We start from the raw sequence: 21,498 nt of genomic DNA, 5'->3' as shown, positions 1-21,498 counted from the left end.
AGTTTTTGTTTTTGTTTTTTTTTAAGATTTATTTGAAAGGTGGAATTAGAGAGAGAGAGAGATCTTCCATTCACTGGTTCACTCCCCAAATGGCCACAACAGCCAGGAGTGGGCCAGGCCGAAGCTAAGAGCCAGAAGCTTCACCCGGTCTCCCACATGGGTGCAGATGTCCAAGCACTTGGGCCATCTTCCAGTGCTTTCCCAGGTGCATTAGCGGGGAGCTGGATTGGAACTGGAGCAGCAAGGATTCAAACTGGTGCCCATATGGGATACTAGGGCTGCAGGCTGCAGCTTTACCCACTATACCACAGTGCCTGCCCCAAAGTATAATCCTTTTTAAAAAGATTTATTTATCTATTTGAAAGGCAGAGTGAAAGAGAGAGGGAATAACAGATAAATCTTCTACCCTCTGGTTCACTCCCCAAATGGCCAGAACCACCAGTTCTGGGCTGGGCCAAAGCCAAGAGCCAGGAACTCCAAACTGGTCTCCAACCCAGATGGCAGGGGTACTTCTGCTGCCTTCCCAGGTGCATCAGCAGGAAACTGGATTCAAAGTAGAGGAGCCAGGACTCAAACCAGCACTCTGATGTGGGATGCTGGTGTTGCAGGCTGTGGCTTAACTCGCCATGCCACAGCGCCCATTCCTGCAGCATCATGCTAACACGTGACTATCAATCAAGGATAGAACACACACTTCTAACCACATAAATAATACACAAAATAAAGATGTTGACAATGTCATTACAACAAATTAAGGTTGAATTAACAAATACTTCATATTACATTTTTACACTATAGTGACTACATCTTCAAGAATCTAGAATACACATAAAAATTGATCACATTTTAGGTCACAAAGAAAGCTTGCATACATTTCTCAATGTAGAGACGCTACCATGATGCAATACATGTGAACAGAAGAGCAGTGTACACAGAAAAAGAGCATCTAGAGGGTACTAGGCCCTGGGCAAAATAGTTATTGCTTTGGATCAAAGAAGAATTTAAAAATTAAATTAATTTTCATTTTATTTGAAAGGCAGGGAGAGCGAGCGAGCGAGTGCTCCACTCTTGAAGCTGGAAGCCAGGGACTCCACGTACTTAATCCATCACCTCCTGCTCCCAGGGTGCGCATCAGCAGGAAGCTGGATTGGAAGCAGAGCAGCACTGGAGCCCAGGCCGTCTGACATGGGATGGGGCCCTCCTAAGCGGTGTCTTAACGGTAGTGCCCGCCCTGAATGGAAAAGAACTTCTAAGGAAAACACAGGGAGGCGGTAGACAGGCAGAGTTCCCTCTCCAGGTCAAGCCAGGTCTTAGAGGGCCGGTCCGTGTCCTTACTCATCCCCCTGGACATCCAGTGACCAGCACAGGGCCTGGGCTCCCAAAACGCACGCAGCAAACTCTGCGAAGCACTTCGCGCTTTCCCAGGCACGGCCTCTCTGCTTCGGGCTTCTCACAGCTGCATTTCAGCATTCGTGAAGTATTGCCATCAGTCTGCCCCATCACCCCAGTCCTATCAAGCATACGTTTAGTTACCCTCGCAATGTGCTGGCTGGCTGACATGAATTCACCTAGTCCTTGCAACCTTTGGGGGTAGTCCTAAATTTTCAGAAAATGAGGCTCAAGAAGGTTAAGCGACTGCGGTTACAAAGCTCTTTCTATTACGTTACTTGACTCCTGAAGGTTTTGTTCCTCTGTGTAACCTCAGTTCCTAGCCTCGCTCCTGGCACAGAATACCTCATGCTAGCCATGAATTGCTTGTCTCCTGTGGTCTGTAAATTTCCCTTAGTGTACTGTACAGAGCTGCTAACACCAAAGAATTCAGACTGAATAACTCAACGCATCTGTGTTGCTCTAGGCTCCCATCTCTATGGTTAGTATGTGGGCACTCTATACTCAGGAGGACCCAGAGAGTACGGCCAATCATCAGGCCGCCATACAGTCACATGGTCGAAAGTTTCATTCGTTATTGACCAAAAAACGGCAGGGCCCGCCCAATCACTTCCGGTCTGCTCCTTTAAATAAAAGTGCCTGGGCGCTCACGGTCTTTCAGCGACTGCGACGGAGGGAAGGTGAGGTACCGATGGCCGAAGGGCTGCTCCGGCCTGGAGCAGGGTGGAGGGCGGGCGGTCGGCGGTGATGACATCCAAATTAAAGCACGTGTTAGACTGCTGATGCGGGTGATGCGAACTGGAGTCTGAGCAGCCGCGGCAGAGGCGGGAGGCTCGCGGCCGGGTGGGTGGGAGCCCTCCCGTGAACCCCCGCTGTGCTTCCTGCAGGTCCCGGCCGAGGACGTCGGATCTGAATCGGCCCCGGCGCAGGAAGAAGTCGGATCTGAATCAGCCCCGGCGCAGGTTCAAGTTCCCCCCCACCCCCCCGAGCTTCTCAATAAAGGACTTTGACCTCGGCGCTGGTGTCCGTGTGTCCGCCGCCACGCGCTGCCTTTGAGCCCCCGTCGCGCCTGTGCGTGGCGCCGGGGGTCAGGCTGCAGCGCCAGAGCACGAGCTCGCCCATAACTGGGGCCGCCTGTACCTCGCAGGCCGCCCTTTTAACCGCGAGCGACACGGCGACCTGCGCCATCCCGGGGGCCACGCGGAGAGGGCCCTGCGCACGCCTGGACTTGGGCCTCCGCGAGCTCGGCCCCTCTGGGAGGGGACGGAAGACGGCCACGCCTTGGGGAAGCTAAGGGGCCGGCGCTGTGGGCCAAGCCTGCGCCTGCATGAGCCGCCGGTTCGAGTCCCGGCTGCTGCTCTTACCCTCCAGCTCTGCCTGGGAAAGCAGAAGATGGTCCTGTTGGGCCCCTGCACCCACATGGGAGAGCTGGGAGAAGCTCCCGGCGCTGTGGCCATTTGGGGAGTGGACCAGCAGGTGGAAGTAACTGCCTCATTTTAAGATGCTACTTGAAAGGCCAGGTTACCTGTAGATCTCTCCATCCGCTGGTTTAATGGCCACAACAGCTATCGCTGCTTGGGCGAGGCCGAAGCCAGGAGCTTCAGATCTGCCGTGTGGGTGTTGGGCCCAAGCGCCTCGCCCATCTCCCTCAGCTTTTAGCAGGGAGCTGGGTCGGAAGTGGTCCAGCCGGGAAACGACCGGTTCCCACGTGGGGATGCTGGCTTCCACGCAGCTGCTTGGCCTGCATGCCACAGCGCCGGCCTGGGCCTTGAAGTGCTAACCTCTGGTTACGACCTATTTAGAAATAATGGGTCCAGGGTCAACTGCCGAGCTTTGGGCAAGCTAACAAGGTTTCTGTTAGCCCAACATGACCGCAGCCTGCCACCTGAATGGGAATGTACAGGGCAGCAGTGTCAAGGCAAAGGGTGTGCAAGTGAGGGGGGTTCAAAACGAGCGCCCCAAGTAGCAGCTAGCATACGGCTGCTGAGCGGCACTCGACCCCAAACACCCAGACAGCCAAGAGCTATTTGCACCAAATGGCAAGTAAATTACAAACCTCCAGTTACCAATCTTTTCCCCTTAAAACTGTTGTGCTTAATGGCTCTGGGAGTTTGAATGGCTTCCTGAATCCCACCTAACTGCACCCTCCACTTGGTGACCACTCAGCAGATGAAGCTTCTACTGCCCTGTGAGAAGCATTTAGTAGAAATAACTTGGATGCTTACCTAGTATTTGACATGAGATATTTATTTTGTGAAACAATGCAAGCGATTGTAAATTCCCACATACTATTTAAGTGCAATAAGGTACAGTTGTGTAATCACTTTACACAGTAGTGCATCTAGTCCTTTGCCTTTAGTTATTGCACAAAAAATGATAAAGACCAGTGAACAAGACATGCGGACTCTGACGCACAAGTCAGCTTACACAGTGAGAAAGTAGAACAGTACACAGACTGGAATGGTCCAATAATTTAAGTCATGTTTTAATGGTGCGATTAAAATAATCAAAAGTTCAAATATACTTTTTCAATATATTAATTTCTTTAAAGTCATGTTCAGGCAGGTGCTGTTTAAAAAACCACTATTAGCTTTGTCCACAGATGTAAATTATCAAAAGTTACCCCAAGGTAATTTTGACATGACTGCAGCGTTAAACAATAAAAAACTAAGTTTACTTTTTAAACAGCAAATTATACAATAGAGCCCCCAAACTTGTAAACTAAACATTCTGACACAAATGCACAAAATTAAGTTGGCAACATTGAAGAAGGGTCACATGTTCATTTTGAGATCATGTAGTGTGTGATGTTGAGCAAACTTAGGCTCTTGACTCTTGAAATAATTAGCAGTTCTCTGTTTTGGCTATCAGAAAAGGAAACTGCCTGCAAAACGAGCCCAAACCAACTAGAAGGACAAGCCTTTAGATTCCTATGTAAGGCCTCCTGGAACCCAGGAAATGCCAGCTAGGTTTCTGGCCCCACCCCATCCACAAGAGAGGAACAAGCGAGTCATATGCAGGTGTTTTGATATTTTCATGTATGCTCATGGTGTCAGGAAAACATTCAGGATTAGTTAGAAACCAGGTGATTGTACCTCATTGGTAAAAGGCTTGATCTCATGGCTTTGCCTGATGCTCACATACAAATCCCACTGTCCCCACCCCAGCTGATAGTTTGTTAGTGTGTGTGTGTGTGTGTGTGTTCTATGGCTACTTGCTTCCAAAATGCACAATTTAATAGGAAAAGTTGCTATGCCTATGTCTTTATCACCAGTGAAATGGCTCACAGAATGCTACTCCCCACCCTCCACACTATCACCCTCCACACTATCACACGTGACAACCTCTGCAGTCCAGGAGGGTTGTGATCACCTACAAGTGACAAAAAGTTCCACTGCACACCAGCTGCTGAGGGGAGCTTAGGAGGAGCCCAGGACAGGAGCCTTCCAGTCCTGAGCTTTGCTCCTTGTGTGCTCATTGGCTGCTGTGACATCTGGCAGACTTAAAGCAGCCATGGTGTGAGTCACCTGTAATGTCTGGACCCACCATGATGACTCTTCCAGTCTTTGCCAAGTCCAAGCTTTGCAGCAGGCCATCCAGACACCTGTCACTGGACGTGGGAAATGACACCTCACAGTGGAATGGGCACCGGCAGGCAGAGGGCAGAAGCATCCTTTGAGAAACAGTAGCTGTAGCACAAGAAAAGGCCAGTGCCACAGCAAAGGTGGCAGCCAAGAACCCCACACCTTGAGCCAGGTCTCGTAATACTGGGCACTCGACCTTGACCCATCACGGCTGATCAGCAGCCTCCACAAGCAGGTCTTTCAGGAGGCAGGAAGTGGAACGAGGGTCCATGGCCGAGTGCATTATCGGGATATAAACATCGTCCATGTTTGGCATGACAAAAACTTTCTGTAGGAAGATAGTAAAGAACAGTCATGGGAGAATGCTTTGTCAGACTGCCACCCTGCTTTGTTCTGATAATTTTATGCTTTAGACACACTTTTAAAAATATGGAAACATTTCCTATACACTCCAAACAAATCCCTCCAAGATGCTTTAATTTAGAAAGAGTAGAACCACAGAGTGCTTGAATACAAGAACCTAATAGACCAACCCTGTGGCAAAAGCAGCCTTTGATTTCATATACATACAATAAAATCACTCACATGAACTGATAAGCAACATTAATTTAGAACTGGCTTAACTGCTGACCATATTTGCAAATTACCATGGTCAGAATACACACTCCAAGTGAATTTATCCTTTTAAATCCTAGCAGTGAACTGTAAGCTGGTACTGCTTTCCACATAACACTCTGAAAGAAATCCTGCTACATGAACACACCAGGACGCCAGCGGCTGAGGGCGGGCGCCGTGCCCGTCGGTGGAGTTTGGCAGTGCGCTCTGATCAGGCTCTTACCAGACATCAGTGAAAGCACTGGGTCTCCACACGAGGGCGCTGCAACTTCCCGACCTGTCTGAGAACATACCAGGCACCCACCTCTGCCCCCTCTCCTTTGCCCCTGTTCCTCTAACGGGGATGACCTACCCAAATTCCTAATGAAGGCCTTAGGGGTAGAAGAGAAAGCCAAAAGCTTCTTTCTCCAACTAGTTCACAATATTCCATTTTGTGATAAAATGAAGCTTTCACAAAACTGGTTATCAGTTGTATTTCATTCCAGTTTTTAAATAATATTATGAGGATAATTATAAAACTCATGGAACTATGGAATTAAAAGACAAGTTATGTAGTTTTTTTTTTTTATAATTGCATTTTCCACGAACTTTTTGAAGACTCCATTTTTTTTAAAGGCAGTAACTCAAAACACACCACCCTAAGGAGCACGCAGGTCATTTTCAAAAATGAGACTCGCCACAAGGCAAATAAATTGTTAACACATAAAATCTAAAGACAGCCGTGCCTCAAATATCTCAGAAAAATGTGATGGAACTCGCTCAAGGCAGGGCCTCAGCCGTTAGCATCTTTGGTGGCAGCTCACAGCAAGCAGGCTTGGAGAAGGCGCTCTGGGGGTGGGCGCAGGCGGCACCTGGCGCCCAGGTTTCCACGAATGTCTGCTGGGTGAATTCCACGCAAGCGCCCGGAACAGCTTTCCCAGCGCGGGCCGGGCTACTCGCTGGCCACTGCCAGGCCGGGGCTACTTAGCGCTCTAGGGCTCCTGGGCGCTGCTCGGCCACCCGGGAGGGGACCCCGACCCACGGCAAGCCCGCGGAGTGGGCCGGGCTTACCTGAAACTCTTGCTCCAGCTTCCTCTCTATCCAGTCCGTCACGTGGACAAGGGTCACCTCTCTCTCCCCGAGCTTCGGCCGGGCTTTGAGCTCCACGTGCGGTGGCCTCCGGAAGCCGTACCTTTTGGAAGACAATCGCCACGTTTAGTCGTAGGGAAGGAAGCGGACGGGCGCCGACGTCTGAAATCCCCGCGAGGGGCCACTCTGCAGTGCCCGGGCCCGGCGGGCCGGCTGGGGCGCACCGCGGGCAGGGCTAGGCCGTGGCCATGGGGTTTTTCCCAAAGTGGCAACGACCCCTCTCCTTCCTGTTGTCCTGAAAGCCGCCTGTGTGCTACAGAGCCCCACACAGAGCACACGCGGTGGCCTGTGCCGGCGGCACCTGCCGCAGAGCCGCCCAGACGAGCGGGGCCAGTGCCCACCCGCGCCCTGACCACGGACGACGTCCGCCGCCCGCTTGCACCGCGCTCCCCACACCACGCTCCTCGTGGCCTCCGACGGGACCGACTGGCACTCGGTACTGCTAGCGAAGGGCCTGGAAAAGGCACTGTGTGCCCTCAAAACCATCTGAACACGGGAGCCTGCCCGCCACGCTGTGCTTAGGACCCAGCGATGGCCAACTGCTGTCCATGCTCTCCCGTTCTCCTCCGGGCGGTCAGGAACACACTGGCCCACCCTGTGGCCTGCACTCTATCTCCCAGGCCAGTGGCATTTGTAACTGACAAACAGAAAGGCCTGCCAGGGAAGTCATGTTGTATCAGCTCTCACATGCAAACTGTTTTATCTCCCCAGGTTTGGGTATTAACGTGGCTATTTCTGGGCTTTTGCTTTTTCTTTCTTTTCATCCCCCCCCCCCCCCCAAATCTCTTTTTAAACAACGAAAATAATAAATAAACTCTAACAGGTTGTTGTTAAGTCTTCCTGGGGAAGCCCAGCCTCATAGATGGTCACTCCGCTCAGAAATCCTCTCCTGACCACCCCTTCCGAGAGCGCTGGCCCACGCTGGCCTCCTAGCGCGCCGCCGCAGCGTGGTATTTTTATTTTGAGGACAGTTTACAGCACAGTGCGGTCTCTGATGTACCACTGCGTACATTTACACCCATTTTAGAGGACCTGGAATGGAGATTCACAGATACGAAGCCCGGATATGGGCCCATGAGTACTTTATTTCCGTGATTCTCGCCCCTGAATGAGGCTTAGTCACAGCCTCCCTCTCCTAAGACCCTGTGGGATGTCCCAGGCACATCTGTATTTTTGGCAAGTCCCCAGGTGATTTCTTAAAAAGATTTATTTACTTATTGGAAAGACAGAGCTACAGATAGAGAGGAAGAAACAGGGAGTTCCCATGCCCTGGTTCATTCTAAAAATGCCTGCAACAGCTAGGGCTGGGCCAGGCGGAAGCCAGGAGCCAGAACTCAGCCTGGTCTCTCACATGGGGGACAGGGGCCCCCAAACGGGCATCTGTGGCTGCCTTCTTAGGCACTCTAGCGGGGAGCTGGGTTGGAAACAGAGCAGCCGGGGCTCGAGTCAGTGCTTGGATATGGGATGCTGATGTTGAAAGTAATGGCTCCCCGCTCTGCATCACAACATCAGATCCCCTAGGTGACTTTCACATACAGCGGGGGCTGAGAACCAACTCGCCTGACAGACTTCTTGCCACAGATACCAGGGGCACACGCTCCGGCCTCCTTGCCATCTAGGTCTAGCCCCGGAAGTCCCCGACTGCCCAGATTCTGCGGGAGGGGAGCTCCCCAGTTGTCAAGTGGGACTCACAGGCTGCCACCCGGCAGGCAGACGGCAAGGGCTCTGTCTACAAAGGGCAGTACTGTTCTTGGTGCCAGAGCTGGCTTTGGAGGGGAGGAAGACCACAGACAGGAACTGCTCAGCTCATAAACTTTGTGTATTGACTTTAACTTCCTAACTAACACGTGAAGACCAATTCTTCAGTGCGAGTGAACCATTCACAGAAGAGAAGGGCTCTGAGAATTACAATCAGTGCTAAGGCTGACGGTGCCCCTCCCAGGGGTTCGTCCCAAAATCTCAAGGTCAAGTAGGCTGAGACTATCTGGGTCCTGCAGAAGGTCCCTGAGTGCCCTCTACGCACCATATTCGGTCGGTGGGGGGCGGCGGGATGTTGATGGCCAAGGTTCCCCGGCATTCTTGCACTTCAACAGTCAGCAGCAGGGGCGTATTAGAGACCTCTTCAATCTTCTTTTTAATGAACTCGGTCTCCGTTGCTTTTTGAAAATATTTCGACTTGGTAATTTTATCAACAAACCTCATAATCTTACTTGTTCGATGCCCTCCGACGTACCTTCAAATGAGGGACACGGGGACGTTAGTGAGCTTTGCTCTTGCGAACACAAACTGGCGGCTCTTCACTGACCTTGCTTTAGAGCAACACTCCTCAACCCCAGCACGTGCCACGGTTTGGACTGGGCCATTCCAATTCCGTACTGAGGGGGGCTGTCCTGACAATTATGGGATATCTGCCTATCACGTGTCAGTAACACACCCCCAGGTGTGGCAATTAAAAATTTCTCCAGACATTGCTAAAAGGCCCTTGGGGAGCCACAGCACCCCAGTGGAGAGCTGTTCACACCAAGGAGGATGAACAGCAGCCTGAGCCCAAGTCCTGATGGCAGAGAGCTGGACAAAGTCCTCGCGCGGGGACGGGGTCTCGCCTCTTCTCCCCCTACTACTCCAGCATTCATCCAGTGTCTCACGCTGCAACCCCAGGTATACAGACAATTGCTGCCGGCAGAGCTGTCACACCAGCCCTCAGGGACCACTACTCTTCAGAGGGCCTGACAATTCTTAAAGGAAATGCTACATCAAACTGACCTTCTGGCTGGCCAAGGAAATATGCTTTGGGGTCAGGTCATGTCTACCCTATGCCTGCCCCCTGAAAAGCAAAGATTTTTTGCTTTTTAAAATCTTCCCCAGCCCAGGGTGTCAGGAATAGCATGTGAATATGTAGGGAAAAGCAATCATTCTTAAGAAGGTTAAGGGCTACATTTTAAACAATGCACACTAACTTCAGCACCAACCTCCCAAACCTCTAACTTCTCATTTTCTGTAGGGCTTAGAAAGGGAATAGGTGTTATGTTCTTAGAAAAGCTTTTGGCTTCTTTCTAATCTGAGCTTTTTCAGCTCCATCTAAATAACTAACAGCTCCTCGTGGAGCTGGTTGTTCAATAAACACTGATCTAAGCAACAGGCAAGGAGAGCCCCCAAGGAAGCTCACAGTCCAGAAGAGAAATTAACTGGCTCACGGTTTTGCAGGCCACCAGAGGGGCCCTGCAAGAGCTGCAGTTCTGCAGGAAGCAGCAGCTTCCACAGCAGGTGGGGCCCAGCTGGCACCAGGGCCAGGCGGCCTGGAGGCTGCTCCCTCTGAGCCTGGGCGTGGCTTTTCGAATGAGCACGCCCTCAAGTCCTCTGCGGCAGAAGGGCATCTCGGCTGGGACCCTCGTAAGCAGGGGAAGCTGCGCAGGCCTTTACAAAACTCTGGGGCCTGGCCTTTAATCCAGACACTGACATCCGGTATAGATGGGAAAACAGCCCACTCCAATCCACACGCAGAGAGAAGCTCACAGATGAGGGAGGGGAAAAGGGGCTCACTCCCAGCTGGCTGCTCACCCTTCTGCTCCCGGGAGCAGCTGCTTGTCTCCCGCGCTGGGCTCTGGGGCATCGTCTTCGTCGGAGGAGCCAGCGCTGGAAGACTCCTCATCACTGTCGGCGAGGCAGTACGCCCTGGGCCTGCAACTGAACAGGGGGACAGTCACCACTGCAGCCTGCCTGTGGCCCGAGCTCTGCTTATAGAGCACACACACGCACGCTCAACCACAACGGGGCCAAGACATCACAGCTGCTACACGTTGGCATCCGCTCCACCCCACCACCAAAGGGGCTCCATCCAAGAGTGCGGGACGGCGCGCGGCCCCTGGGGCGCCACGGCGGTCTGCTGGTGAGCATGCGTCAGGAGGCCAGCCCAGGGCTCGGTGTGCTCCATGCAGAACACAGTGGTTTCATAGGAGCACAGCTGGGACCGAGTGGGAGGCGGATGGGAAGAACCATGGTTGCAGGGGTGAGGTGACGGCGATGAGGGGGGTGTGACCACGTCTCACTGATGAGGGAGATATTCAGGCAAGTCCCTGGACCTCGGCTTTCTGGCTCAGTTCCGCCCCGACTTGGTTTTGACTCAACTCCTTCCTAACGAAGGAGGCGTCTTACCCCACCCCTGCCCTTTGTCTCCTGAGGACCACTGAGAGCACAGCAACTACAGGCACAAGTCTCGAGGGATTCCAGGAGGCAGCTGATACAATGACCCAGGGACCTGCTTAGAGAGGGTACAGGTTCTGAAGCCCATGCTTTCACAAAGGGGACTGAAGCCTCAGTGCAGAGCAGTGTCGCTCCTGCTCCCCCAACGGAGGAGGCTGTTCCTGAGGGCACAGGGTATCGGGGCTGTCTGGAGGGTGAGTGGTCAAGGTTCCTCTCTGAGGGGCTCCGGGGGCTTCCTGGCCAAACTTTGGCACCACCAAAGGTGGCTCCCTTCCTGGACTGTGGCACTGTATCCAAGAGAATGTTCAGGGCCCAGTCTCTGAGGCTGGGGGCCTTAACTGGGGCAGAGCAAACAAGGCACAGAGTAGCTTCTGGACACATCGAGCAACCAAATGTCACTTAGCAGAGACTGGCTCTCGTATTTCTGACAAGGACAAAGTTAGCTGGGCAGGAGAAGGCGGCAGGGCCCAGGCCCTCTTCCTCTGCGGCTGCCATCTTTTGGTTTCTGCTGATGCCCCGGGCCACCAGAAGCCCACGGGGGCAGTCACCTCCTGACCAGTGGGGCCTAGGACACCCAAGGGCAGAGAGGACGAGCAGCATGGGCATGCAGGCCGGGCAGCGGCCCTGTCGCAAGCTGGGAGGGCAGGGCTGCAACCCGAGCCCGGCTGTAAGAGGATCTGCCCAGTGGCTTGCTGGCAGTACACAAGGATCCTCCCCGACTTCAGCTCTTGCACCGTTAGAGCCACAGCCGACAGCTAAAGGGAAACCCCCTGTGCAGTCCCTGGCCCCAGACCCTCTTCCTCCTTCTGGCCTTGGAGGCCTGGCTAGTCCAGGAGCTGCTTTTGTGCCTTTACTGGTCCCAGAGCCATTTTTGAGTGTTCTGTGGATGGACAGCCCTCACAGAGCTCCTGTATTTTAAAGTATGCATTGCAAAACATGACTCTCTAGAAAGCTCCAGCTGGGTCTTGGGATGAAGACCGTCAGAGCTGAGAACCATCAAGGATGACACAGGCACGTGAGAAACGCTTCTCACGTCTCCAGCACTGAATTGCCTGTGCTCTCGGCTCTCACGCAGCCAGGTGTGGAGGCTGCCCTGACAGCACAGGTGCCCTGTGCCCTCATCCACACAGCCCACACACTGCCTGAAAGACCTAGGATCCTGGCGAGCCACTGCCCCGAGTGTCCCCACAGGTCCGTGGCATCTGGCAGCTCAGACCTAGGCTGGGGACGCCAAAGGCTGTGCACTGCAGTGAGCTGTCAGGTTCCCAAACAAATTCTCTGTAGGAAGAGTGCAGGATAGATTCCGTAGCTGGCAGTGAATAATTCAGACCATGCTGTATCAGTAAAAGCAGAGCAAATCATGTGAAATTCTGATTTTGACCAAATGGTATCTGCTCTCTGCACTAGAGCTGTGTAATACAGTATCCAATACTTAACGAAACATGTAGCTAAACACGTGGCTGATACTCAGCTTGGTAACAACTGCATTTTATGATCTCAACCTTATGATGTCAGCAAGAACTTCAGAGAAAGAGGGAGAAGATGTGCTAGGAGGTGATGAGTGGAACCTCAGAATCCCACAGGAGTGTGCTGTCCTTTCAAATGAGCCACCTCAGGCTTCAGCTATGCTGCCTCTGCTGAAAAGCTTTTGGGAAATGTGTTCAGGCTCAGATACGTGAGAAAAACTGCATTGTTTTACCACTGATATTCTGCTTGGGCGCAACATTTTAGTTCTTGGTTGCATAATCACCATCGACTTGGATGCTTTCCAGCAATTTCGCTAAGATCCAAACCATCTACGAAGCAGGACGATTTGCTGTCACTCAGGATGGGTAAAAGTACCTCGGGCTCCAGGGGCAATCCTGGAGCAGCCCCGAAACGCTGGACGTGAAGAATGAGCGACTGCATCAAGCAGGCCTGTGAGGCGTCCGCTGTGAGGGGGCCGCACCCATGAGACTACATTAATGTGAGTGAAGCCAGTTCCATGTGTCTGCCAGACACACACGTGCATACATCCATGACCCAGACCGAGCCACGGGGTAAACCACAAGCACGCGGCTCCTAGAACTTCAGGGCCCAGGGCAGGGAGGGTGGCGGCGGCGGGCGGGGGGTGGGGTCTGGCCTGTGCTGGGAAACAGCAACCCAGTGTGGGGCCGGAGGGCCAGGCTGCAGTGCAGGCGTGAACGGCACACTCTGCTCACCCGACTCCCTGACAGCCTCGCTTTGCTCTTTTCACTTCAGTTCAAGGTCAGACGGCTCAGCTCACTACCCCAGTTCAGTTCTGAGTCCCTCTGGCCCTACGGTGATGTTCACTACAGTATGGGACAACAAGACTGAGAAATAAAAGACCTAAAGGAAAGGTGCCGACAAGTGCACTGGGGACAGGGGTTGCCAATGGAAGGGACTTCTACAGGACAAGGCAAAACAGACTGCCCTTTCGCCATCTCCCCCTCACGGTGCTATGGTAAACACACTTTCCACCAGATAGGAGGGCTTCTTAGAGGCCCAGCAGCCATCTCCTCAGAGACCTCACAAAAACCCAATCGTGTACAATTCCCAGGGGACTGACACCAGCAGCGAATGCAGAAGCCCTGCCGGGGCTGGGCACCGGACAGCAAAGCCTCACATGGAATGAGGCCCTGGATGGGCAGCTATGGCTGAGGGAGGCCACCTCCTCACTGTGCTTCAGGGTGAGGGGTTAACAGTAAGGCAGTTACTGGTCCCAGACCCCCTGCTAATGACAACCTCTCTGGAGACTGCCCCCTCTCTCCTCTGCCGCTCGGCCTCCAGCCTCCTGACTGAGAAAATGGAGAAGCAGACTCCAGAACCATTTCTGGGATTCGGTTATTAACCAGGGATGGGCTTTCAAAGGCTTTTGATGCTCCCAGAAACTGATCCAAAGGGTGCATGTAAAGACATTTTTCTAGAATAAGAACCCAGAGCTCTAGGTGCCTAGGGGGTCGTCAATGCAAAAAAGGGTTAAGGGACTATTTTTATCCCAAATTAAGTACTTCTGGATTGTGTCCTTTCTTGCTTTTTTGTTTGTTTGTTTGTTTGTTTTTGACAGGCAGAGTGGATAGTGAGAGAGAGAGAGAGAGACAGAGAGAAAGGTCTTCCTTTTTGCCGTTGGTTCACCCTCCAATGGCCACTGCGGCCGGCGCATCTCGCTGATCCGAAGCCAGGAGCCAGGTGCTTCTCCTGGTCCCCCATACGGGTGCAGGGCCCAGGCACTTTGGCCATCCTCCACTGCCTTCCCGGGCCATAGCAGAGAGCTGGCCTGGAAGAGGGGCAACCGGGATAGAATCCGGCGCCCTAACCGGGACTAGAACCCGGTGTGCTGGCGATGCAAGGCAGAGGATTAGCCTGTTAAGCCACGGCGCCAGCCATCCTTTCTTGCTTTTAAAATTAAATGACAGGGGCCGGCAGAGCAGGTAAAGCTGCCACCTGCAGTACCAGCATCCCATTTGGGCACTGGTTCAAGTCCCGGCTGCTCCACTTCCAATCCAGCTCTCTGCTATGGCCTGGGAAAGCAGTAGAAGATGGCCCAAGTGTTTGGGCCGCTGAACCCACTTTGGAGACCCCGAAGAATCTCCTGGCTCTTGGCTTTGGATTGGCACAGCTCCAACTGTTGTGGCCACTGGGGAGTGAACCATGGATGGAAGACCTCTCTCTCTCTCTCTCTCTCTCTCTCTCTGTAACTCTGCCTTTCAAATAAATAAATACATCTTAAAAAAATTTAAATGACAGCCAATTACAGATCAGCATATAATTTAACTCTCACAGGAGGAAACAAAACATTTTATGCCAGATTTTTTTGGGGGAGAAGACAGTACTTAAGGAATACACGGGGGCCTGGTGTGGCGGCACAGCAAGGTAAGCAGCCACCTGTGATGCTGGCATCCCAGACTGCAGCAGCAGTTCAGCTTCCAGTTGCTCTGCTTCTGGTCTAGCTGCCTGCCAAAGTACTTGGGAAAGCAGTGGAAGAATGGCCCAAATACTTGGGCCCCTGCCACCCATGCTGGAGCCTCAGATGGCTTTCCAGGCTCCTGGCTTTGGTCTGGTCCAGCCCTGACTAATGTAGACATTTAGGGTATAAGACAGCAGATAGAAGATCTCTCTGCCATACTATCTTACAAATAAATGAATCTTTTAAAAAAACATTATTTATTTACTTGAGAGGCAGAGTTACAAAGAGAAAGAGAGAGAGAGAGAGAGAGAGAGAAAGAGCAAGTCTCCCATCCTCTGGTCCACTCCCCAAATGGCCACAATGGCCAGAGCTGAGCTGATCTGAGGCCAAGAGCCAGGAGTTTCTTTGGGGTCTCCCATGTGGGTTCAGGGACCCAAGCACTTGGGCCATCTTCTACTGCTTTCCCAAGCCATTAGCAGGGAGCTGGATCAGAAGTGGAGCAGTCAGGGCCGGCGCCGCGGCTCACTAGGCTAATCGTCTGTCTGTGGTGCCAGCACTCCGGGTTCTAGTCCCAGTTGGGGCGCCTGTTCTGTCCCGGTTGTTCCTCTTCTGGTCCAGCTCTCTGCTGTGGCCCAGGAGGGCAGTGGAGGATGGCCCAAGTGCTTGGGCCCTGCATCTGCATGGGAGACCCGGAGGAGGCTCCTGGCTCCTGGCTTCAGATTGGCGTAGCGCGCCGGCCGTGGCGGCCATTTGGGGGGTGAACCAATGGAAGGAAGACCTTTCTCTCTGTCTCTCTCTCACTAACTCTGCCTGTCAAAAAAAAAAAAAAAAAAAAAAGGAGAAGTGGAGCAGTCAGAACTTGAACCAGTGCCCATATGCGATGTCAGCGCCACAGGGGGATGCTTAACCTACTACACCACAGTGCCAGCCCCAAATAAATAAATTGGGAAAAAAAACACTAAAAATTAAATATAATGCTACCATATCCTAAAGGCTGAGGACTCCCCCCCCCCCCCATTTAGTCTAGAGAAACACGCCTTGCTCAGAAATGCGTCCATCCTCTCATCATCCAGACTTCGTGAACTTGGAAGCGTGCCAAGAGAGCCACATGAACAGTCGTGAATGTGGAACTCTGAGTGGCACCGACCTCAGGGGCCTGGCCTTGTTGCCTGCCTGATGCCCAGGACCCTCCTCCACGCCAGAGTCCCTGCTCCTCCCCACGGGCACAGGGCTGCTTCCAGAAGGGGCTCCCTGCACAAATGCTGCTGGCCCAGGCGTGCTCTCACGTACTCAAGCCTCCCTGTCGAGGCTGCCTCTGCCGACAGAGCCTCTCGGTACAGGCAGCTGGTTCTGCAGCTCTTGTCAGGAGCCTCACAGAGGGAGCCCAGCTCTGTGTGGGAGGGGGCAGAAGCTGGGTCTGACCGGAGGCCGAGCCCAGAACCCAGCAGCTCAGACTGACGAAGTCCATGAGACCTTCTCTGGAAGGAACACCTTTCACCGCCCTGACGGCAGTCCTGGGGCCCACAGGCTAAGTCTTTCTGTCTAGGAACAGGGATAGAGGACAGGCTTCCTGCGGCATCACATGGACCAAACAAGACTGAGCACTTATGGGGTGTGAAATGCTACATGGACAATTGATAAATACCACTCACCAGAAACCACAAATCCACAGATTGCCGAATCCAAACACATTTTAACAAATAGCAGAAAGATGAAAGGAAAACAGCATAGATACAGGTTAGATTGCATAATAATTCTCCATTATTAAAACAGGAACATTTCATTAAGCAACTCAGATAAATCACAATAATCTAGGCAAAAGAGTATCCCCCAAATTCCAAATCTATAATCACAAACACGAATGAAAGCATTAGCCAGTACCATAACTCAGCAAAAAGCTAAGAGCCCGAGTCTCCCAGCTGGGCCTGAGAAGGTGGCTCCTCATGGCATTCTGCTGTGGACTCCGCGCAGAGGCCTAAGGATGCGAGGTGCAGACTCCATCCAGCATTTGCCATTGGGTAAAAACAATAACGTAATCTAAGTTTGCAGTCAGAGCAGTCATTTTAAGGTATGTGGGATTGTAACAGTGCCAGCTGATCCATTCTAGACATTTAAGGGGGGAAAAATCGAGTTGCATTAATTTCCTCACAATTTTGAAGTGTTTACTAAGTCAGACGGCCCTGGGCTGCAGACGCATTACCTAGGAAGAGGTGAATCTACCAAGCCAATCAATGCTGTATTACTCAGGGAGAGTGCTTCACACACCACCTCAGAATCAATCACTGTGATGAGGGCAGACAGACCACCAAGGGGACCTGGGCCGCTCCACACAGGGCCATCCACAGGAGCAGCTTTCTCCCTGAGGATTCTACCCACTGCTCAGAAGCGTCTATTCTGCTGCTCTGAGCGGTGATGCTTACCGATACTGAAGTCAAAGGGTGCTGTCGCAGCCGAGCAGGGCTGGGACTCGCACAGTGGGCACAAAACTTGCCAACTGTCCCCTGAAATTCTGTGGGCAGAAGCACCCACACAGGAGCTCACTGGGCACCCAGGGCAACTGGCCTGCGCGTCCCACCTGTGTCTCAGAGGCTGGAGGGAAAAGCTGGGTCCCCAGGGTTGGGTTAGTAAATTCATATATAGCCCCTTACCCTTCTCTGCCAATTTCTCCAACCTTCAGGGCTTCAACAAGAGGCTCTTTACCTAGTTTGGTCAAATTCATTTTGGTCTCGAGAGTCATCAGAAAGGAACCATTGTAGGACATTTCCAAATCGATCCAGAGGCCTGGAGAAATGGTGAAAAAACAGAAGATTTTTTTTTTCCCCAAAGAAACACACGACTATAAGCAGTACAGAAAGTGTATTTGAAAGTGTTTACGCAGGCATCACATGGGAAGTGGAATCCTGAGACAGTGAGAACGCTACCGCAGGCCAGAGGAGACTGAGTGGTCTGAGCCCGTGGCAAATGCCAGAACCTAGGAAAACGGCCACTGTGAATTCAGTGCACACAGGCTGCTTCTCCTCCTGTTATTAAGAAAACACACGCCCAGGATGAGGAACTGGCTTGACCTAGGGCAAAACCAAGATGCCGCCTGCTGCCACCCAGCCAGCTTTGAGGCAGGGGGCCAGGCTGCTCTTCACAGATCTATGAGAACCACCACTTCTCGCAAAATGACCCAGTGTTATCAGGGCCCTGCAGAAATGGATCCGATTTGGTTTGGTAGCATAAAGACAGTGATAAAAACTTTTAGACCCCCCCCCCCCCAACTTTTTTCTAGAAATTGCCTAAATATAGAAATGCAAGAATTAACTTTGAATTCCTAGGATTATCCAGAACCACTCTGTACCCTAGTTAAAAAACCTAAGCTCTTGGGGCCAGCGCTATGGTATAGCAGGTAAAGCCGCTGCCCATCCCATATGGGCTCTGGGTTGAGTCCTGGCTGCTCCACTTCCAATCCAGCTTTCTGCTATGGTCTGGGGAAGCAGAAGATGGCCCAAGTGCTTGGGCCCCTGCACCCACATGGGAGACCCCAAAGAAGCTCCTGGCTTTGGCTCAGCCCAGCTCTGGCCATTGTGTCCATCTGGGGAGTAAACCAGTAGATGGAAGATCTCTTTTGCTCTGCCTCTGCCTCTCTGTAACTCTGCCTTTCAAATAAATACATCTTCAAAAAAAGTTAAAAATTAAAAAAAAAAAAACCCCTAACTCTTCGAAAAGGCAGCGGGATGACTGCTGACCAGGAGTCTATAATGCAAGCAGGGTCGTCGCGTGATCCATTTCGCAGAAGCTCCCTGGGACCTGGCTGGAGAGACGGGCCAGGCTGAGCCCTTGTGATTCCTCACACACACAATCAACAAGCGAGCCTCCAAGCGGGCGTTGAAATGTTAATAAACTTTATAGATCTTCCTAAGACAAAGGACAACATCTAACACGAACAGGAAATTTGTCTGAAGCCACTGTTTACACACAGCAGAGTGTGTAGCATTTACAGTAAATAACCCATCCCCTATGGCCACCTCTCAGATAAATGCACTCTTTAACCTCAAAAAGCACTAACGATGCAGCTCCTCACAGAAGGCAGAACAATTTGCATTTTACTTTATTTCAATAAATTATTTTCCTCATAATTGGAGGTAATTATTTTCCATGAATGACCTGTTTTAATTAAGCAATATGCAAATCAATTGAGATGATCTTCTTTGAAGCGGCACTCACAAAACATGTTTTATTTCTTGCTTACTTTATGCAGTTGAAAGTCATTAATTAACGTGTTATTCAAAGGTACTGTTCCCAGAAATAAAGGGTACGTCTGCTGTCATAAAGACATGCAGTCACGGATGGCTCCCAGCAGAGAGGGAATCAGGGCAAAAGGCTAGATTGCCACAGATTTTTGACTCAATAAATAAAAGAAGATCAATCAGGGAGATATTTATGTACAATTTCTCCAGCTTTATATGAGAAACACTAGACTCAAACAACATGGCTACTGTATGTATTCAAACATGCTCATTTCTTTGGGAAATCCTAGTCAGGTTTCCAATAAATATTATGTATTATTTTTGAATGCTGTCACATTAAAGGTACCAGAATTTGACTGCTTACAAAATGTCAGGTTTTGTTTGTTTTTAAACTGCTGGGATATAGACGTGACCTTAGTAAACTGCTGGCTCCAGCCCCCATTGCTGGGAGCTTCCCCTTCAGTGGCCTGGTATCCGCTCCCACAGTGAGCTAAGGTGTGACGGCCAAGGGCGGAGATGGAGCCCAGTCATGGAGACTGGGGCTTGGGTTTCACTGCAGGTTCTCAGCCTCCGTGTATCACTTTCCTCTTCTCTTCAGGGGCTTCAGAGGGCTGTATGGCCAGCGCCTGGACCTCCTGGCCTGGCGGCTTCCCCTTCTTTGCCACTGCCACCCACCCTGACTCCTCACTCTAGCCTTGCCTGCTGCTGTTGTCTGCACCCTAAGGTGAGGCCCGGACATCTAAGTCTTCACATGGGGAGGGAACTGCTTCTTATGCCACTGAGTATGCCCCCCCAGGCCCGCCCACACGTAGGGCCTGCAGCCCTGGCGCTCACTGAAAATACAAAGGCAGAAAGAATGGCTTGAGAACTTTCAAAACAGACATACACTGCAAGTGAGTGTTCCAACAAATCAAACGCGTTTTACGTTCCGACGAGGCAAGGAGGCTACTTTGGCATGAGGTGAGAAAGAGAACTTGCTTCTGTGACAATGACTCAGCAGGCAAAGAGCACCCAGGACACCTGGGAGCACGCGCAACTCCCACGCACAGAGCTGAAACCAGCAGGGTAGGTGCTGCCTTGCAGGCCTGAAGGATGGAGGTGACAGCTACCAGGAAGGCTGTCTTCCCTCAGGGACGGACGCAACTGCATGCGGCGTGAACTGTTGCAGTGACACGTCAGCTCTGAGCCAAACACTCGTCTGGATGAATGGGGCGTAGGGCTTGTTCCTTGGCGGTCTTGACCACCGTGCAGACTGTGACGAGGCGTTTCATCCCAAATGCTGCTGTCTGTAACCACCTGCTCTGGGCAGTGCTCAAGGACAAAAGCCAGGAGTCAGGAGCAGGGCAACTTTTGATGCCTTCAGTAGCAAAAAGGCACGCAGTCCGAGATTCTCCGGAAAGCCGACTCGCGGCGTGAACACCAAGGGGCTCCTCCATACGAGGGGTGCTCCTGTCGAGAGGCCATCCACGGTGGCCGTGGTGCCCGATTATCAGTGAGCTCCTGTAGGAAGCTGGCACTTCCTTTGGCAACACAGGAAACACAACTGACACAGAAAATGACAAGTGACCACCAACCTTCACGCCAGGACCTCCAGGACTCAGGCAGCTGCTTCCTGAGGAGCCGTCAGTCACCCACCCCCGCCCCCCACTCCCTGACCCAGCGGAGGGCTGTGGCAAAACTGACCGTGTGTTCCACCTAAAGGAGTCTGTTGAGTTTTGAATTCGTGAAATCAGAGGTAAGACATCGAGATGAAAGCCTGCCCTCAGTAAGTACTGGAACAGGTCAGGCTGCGATCCCACCGCGATCACTGGAGAGAACACACGTGTGGGATGTGCGCCACAACCACAACAGCTATTCTGCCTTCTCCCTGGGTTTCTAGTTACAATCGCCATGATCTGGGCAACACACATGAACCCAGTGGCTTTCCACAGCAGTTCCCTGCTGTATCACTACTGCGGACTGTCTCACTGAACAGGCTTAACATGGAAGGCATTGCAGGACTCTAAGCCTCGCACACCTGAGCTGGTCCTCATGCCAGTTGCTCCTCTGTTGCCCTCTACCAGTAACTCCTAATGGCTGAGTTGCAACCTGAAAGTCACCATTTGGCATCCAAAGAACACAACCTGTTAACATGGAACATGTGATAGTGTATTACCAAGAACAGACGCCAGCATTACTTGGCTCCTGGGAGAGCACACCAGTGACTGTTTTGGTTCTTGGCAAACAGACTGGTGCCATATTGCTCAATCAGACACCACAGAAAATTAGCACTGCTCTGTGTTGGGATAGGCCCATTCAGCTTTATCTACCCGTAGCTGCTCTCTGACAAACAGCTCTGCCTCTTATTTAAGGTATGGAGTCACAGATCAGAGTCCCCACTCCCCCATCTAAGTTCCACAAGAGAGGATTTGTTTCCCTTTCCACCCAAATAATTTTTCTTTCT

General features: G+C 51.9%; 1 protein-coding gene and 2 non-coding genes across 5 annotated transcripts in view; 2 read left to right on the top strand and 1 right to left on the bottom strand.

Annotated features, from left to right (window-relative positions):
- Positions 1 to 2,130: 2,130 nt before the first annotated feature.
- Positions 2,131 to 2,200, top strand: LOC133747389 (small nucleolar RNA SNORD104). The gene has a single exon (XR_009864343.1). It is a non-coding gene; the product is annotated as a small nucleolar RNA SNORD104 (small nucleolar RNA).
- A 232-nt stretch (positions 2,201 to 2,432) lies between these two features.
- Positions 2,433 to 2,564, top strand: LOC133747412 (small nucleolar RNA SNORA76). The gene has a single exon (XR_009864362.1). It is a non-coding gene; the product is annotated as a small nucleolar RNA SNORA76 (small nucleolar RNA).
- Positions 2,565 to 3,848: 1,284 nt separating this feature from the next.
- The window catches only part of TEX2 (testis expressed 2), a 120,525-nt gene continuing 102,875 nt past the window's right edge, over positions 3,849 to 21,498 (bottom strand). For all 3 annotated transcript variants that reach the window (XM_062215464.1, XM_062215465.1, XM_062215466.1), the window contains 5 exons: positions 17,472 to 17,604; positions 10,275 to 10,400; positions 8,740 to 8,949; positions 6,639 to 6,759; positions 3,849 to 5,301 (listed from right to left, as the gene is read on the bottom strand). In XM_062215464.1, the coding sequence (XP_062071448.1) occupies positions 5,179 to 5,301; positions 6,639 to 6,759; positions 8,740 to 8,949; positions 10,275 to 10,400; positions 17,472 to 17,604 (713 nt within the window). In that variant the 3' untranslated portion in view covers positions 3,849 to 5,178. The remainder of the gene's footprint in view (positions 5,302 to 6,638; positions 6,760 to 8,739; positions 8,950 to 10,274; positions 10,401 to 17,471; positions 17,605 to 21,498) is intronic.

This window comes from Lepus europaeus, chromosome 18 (assembly GCF_033115175.1).
Source record: "Lepus europaeus isolate LE1 chromosome 18, mLepTim1.pri, whole genome shotgun sequence".
In the NCBI taxonomy this organism is placed as follows: Eukaryota; Metazoa; Chordata; class Mammalia; order Lagomorpha; family Leporidae; genus Lepus; species Lepus europaeus.
This window is presented reverse-complemented; position numbering and strand designations above follow the sequence as displayed.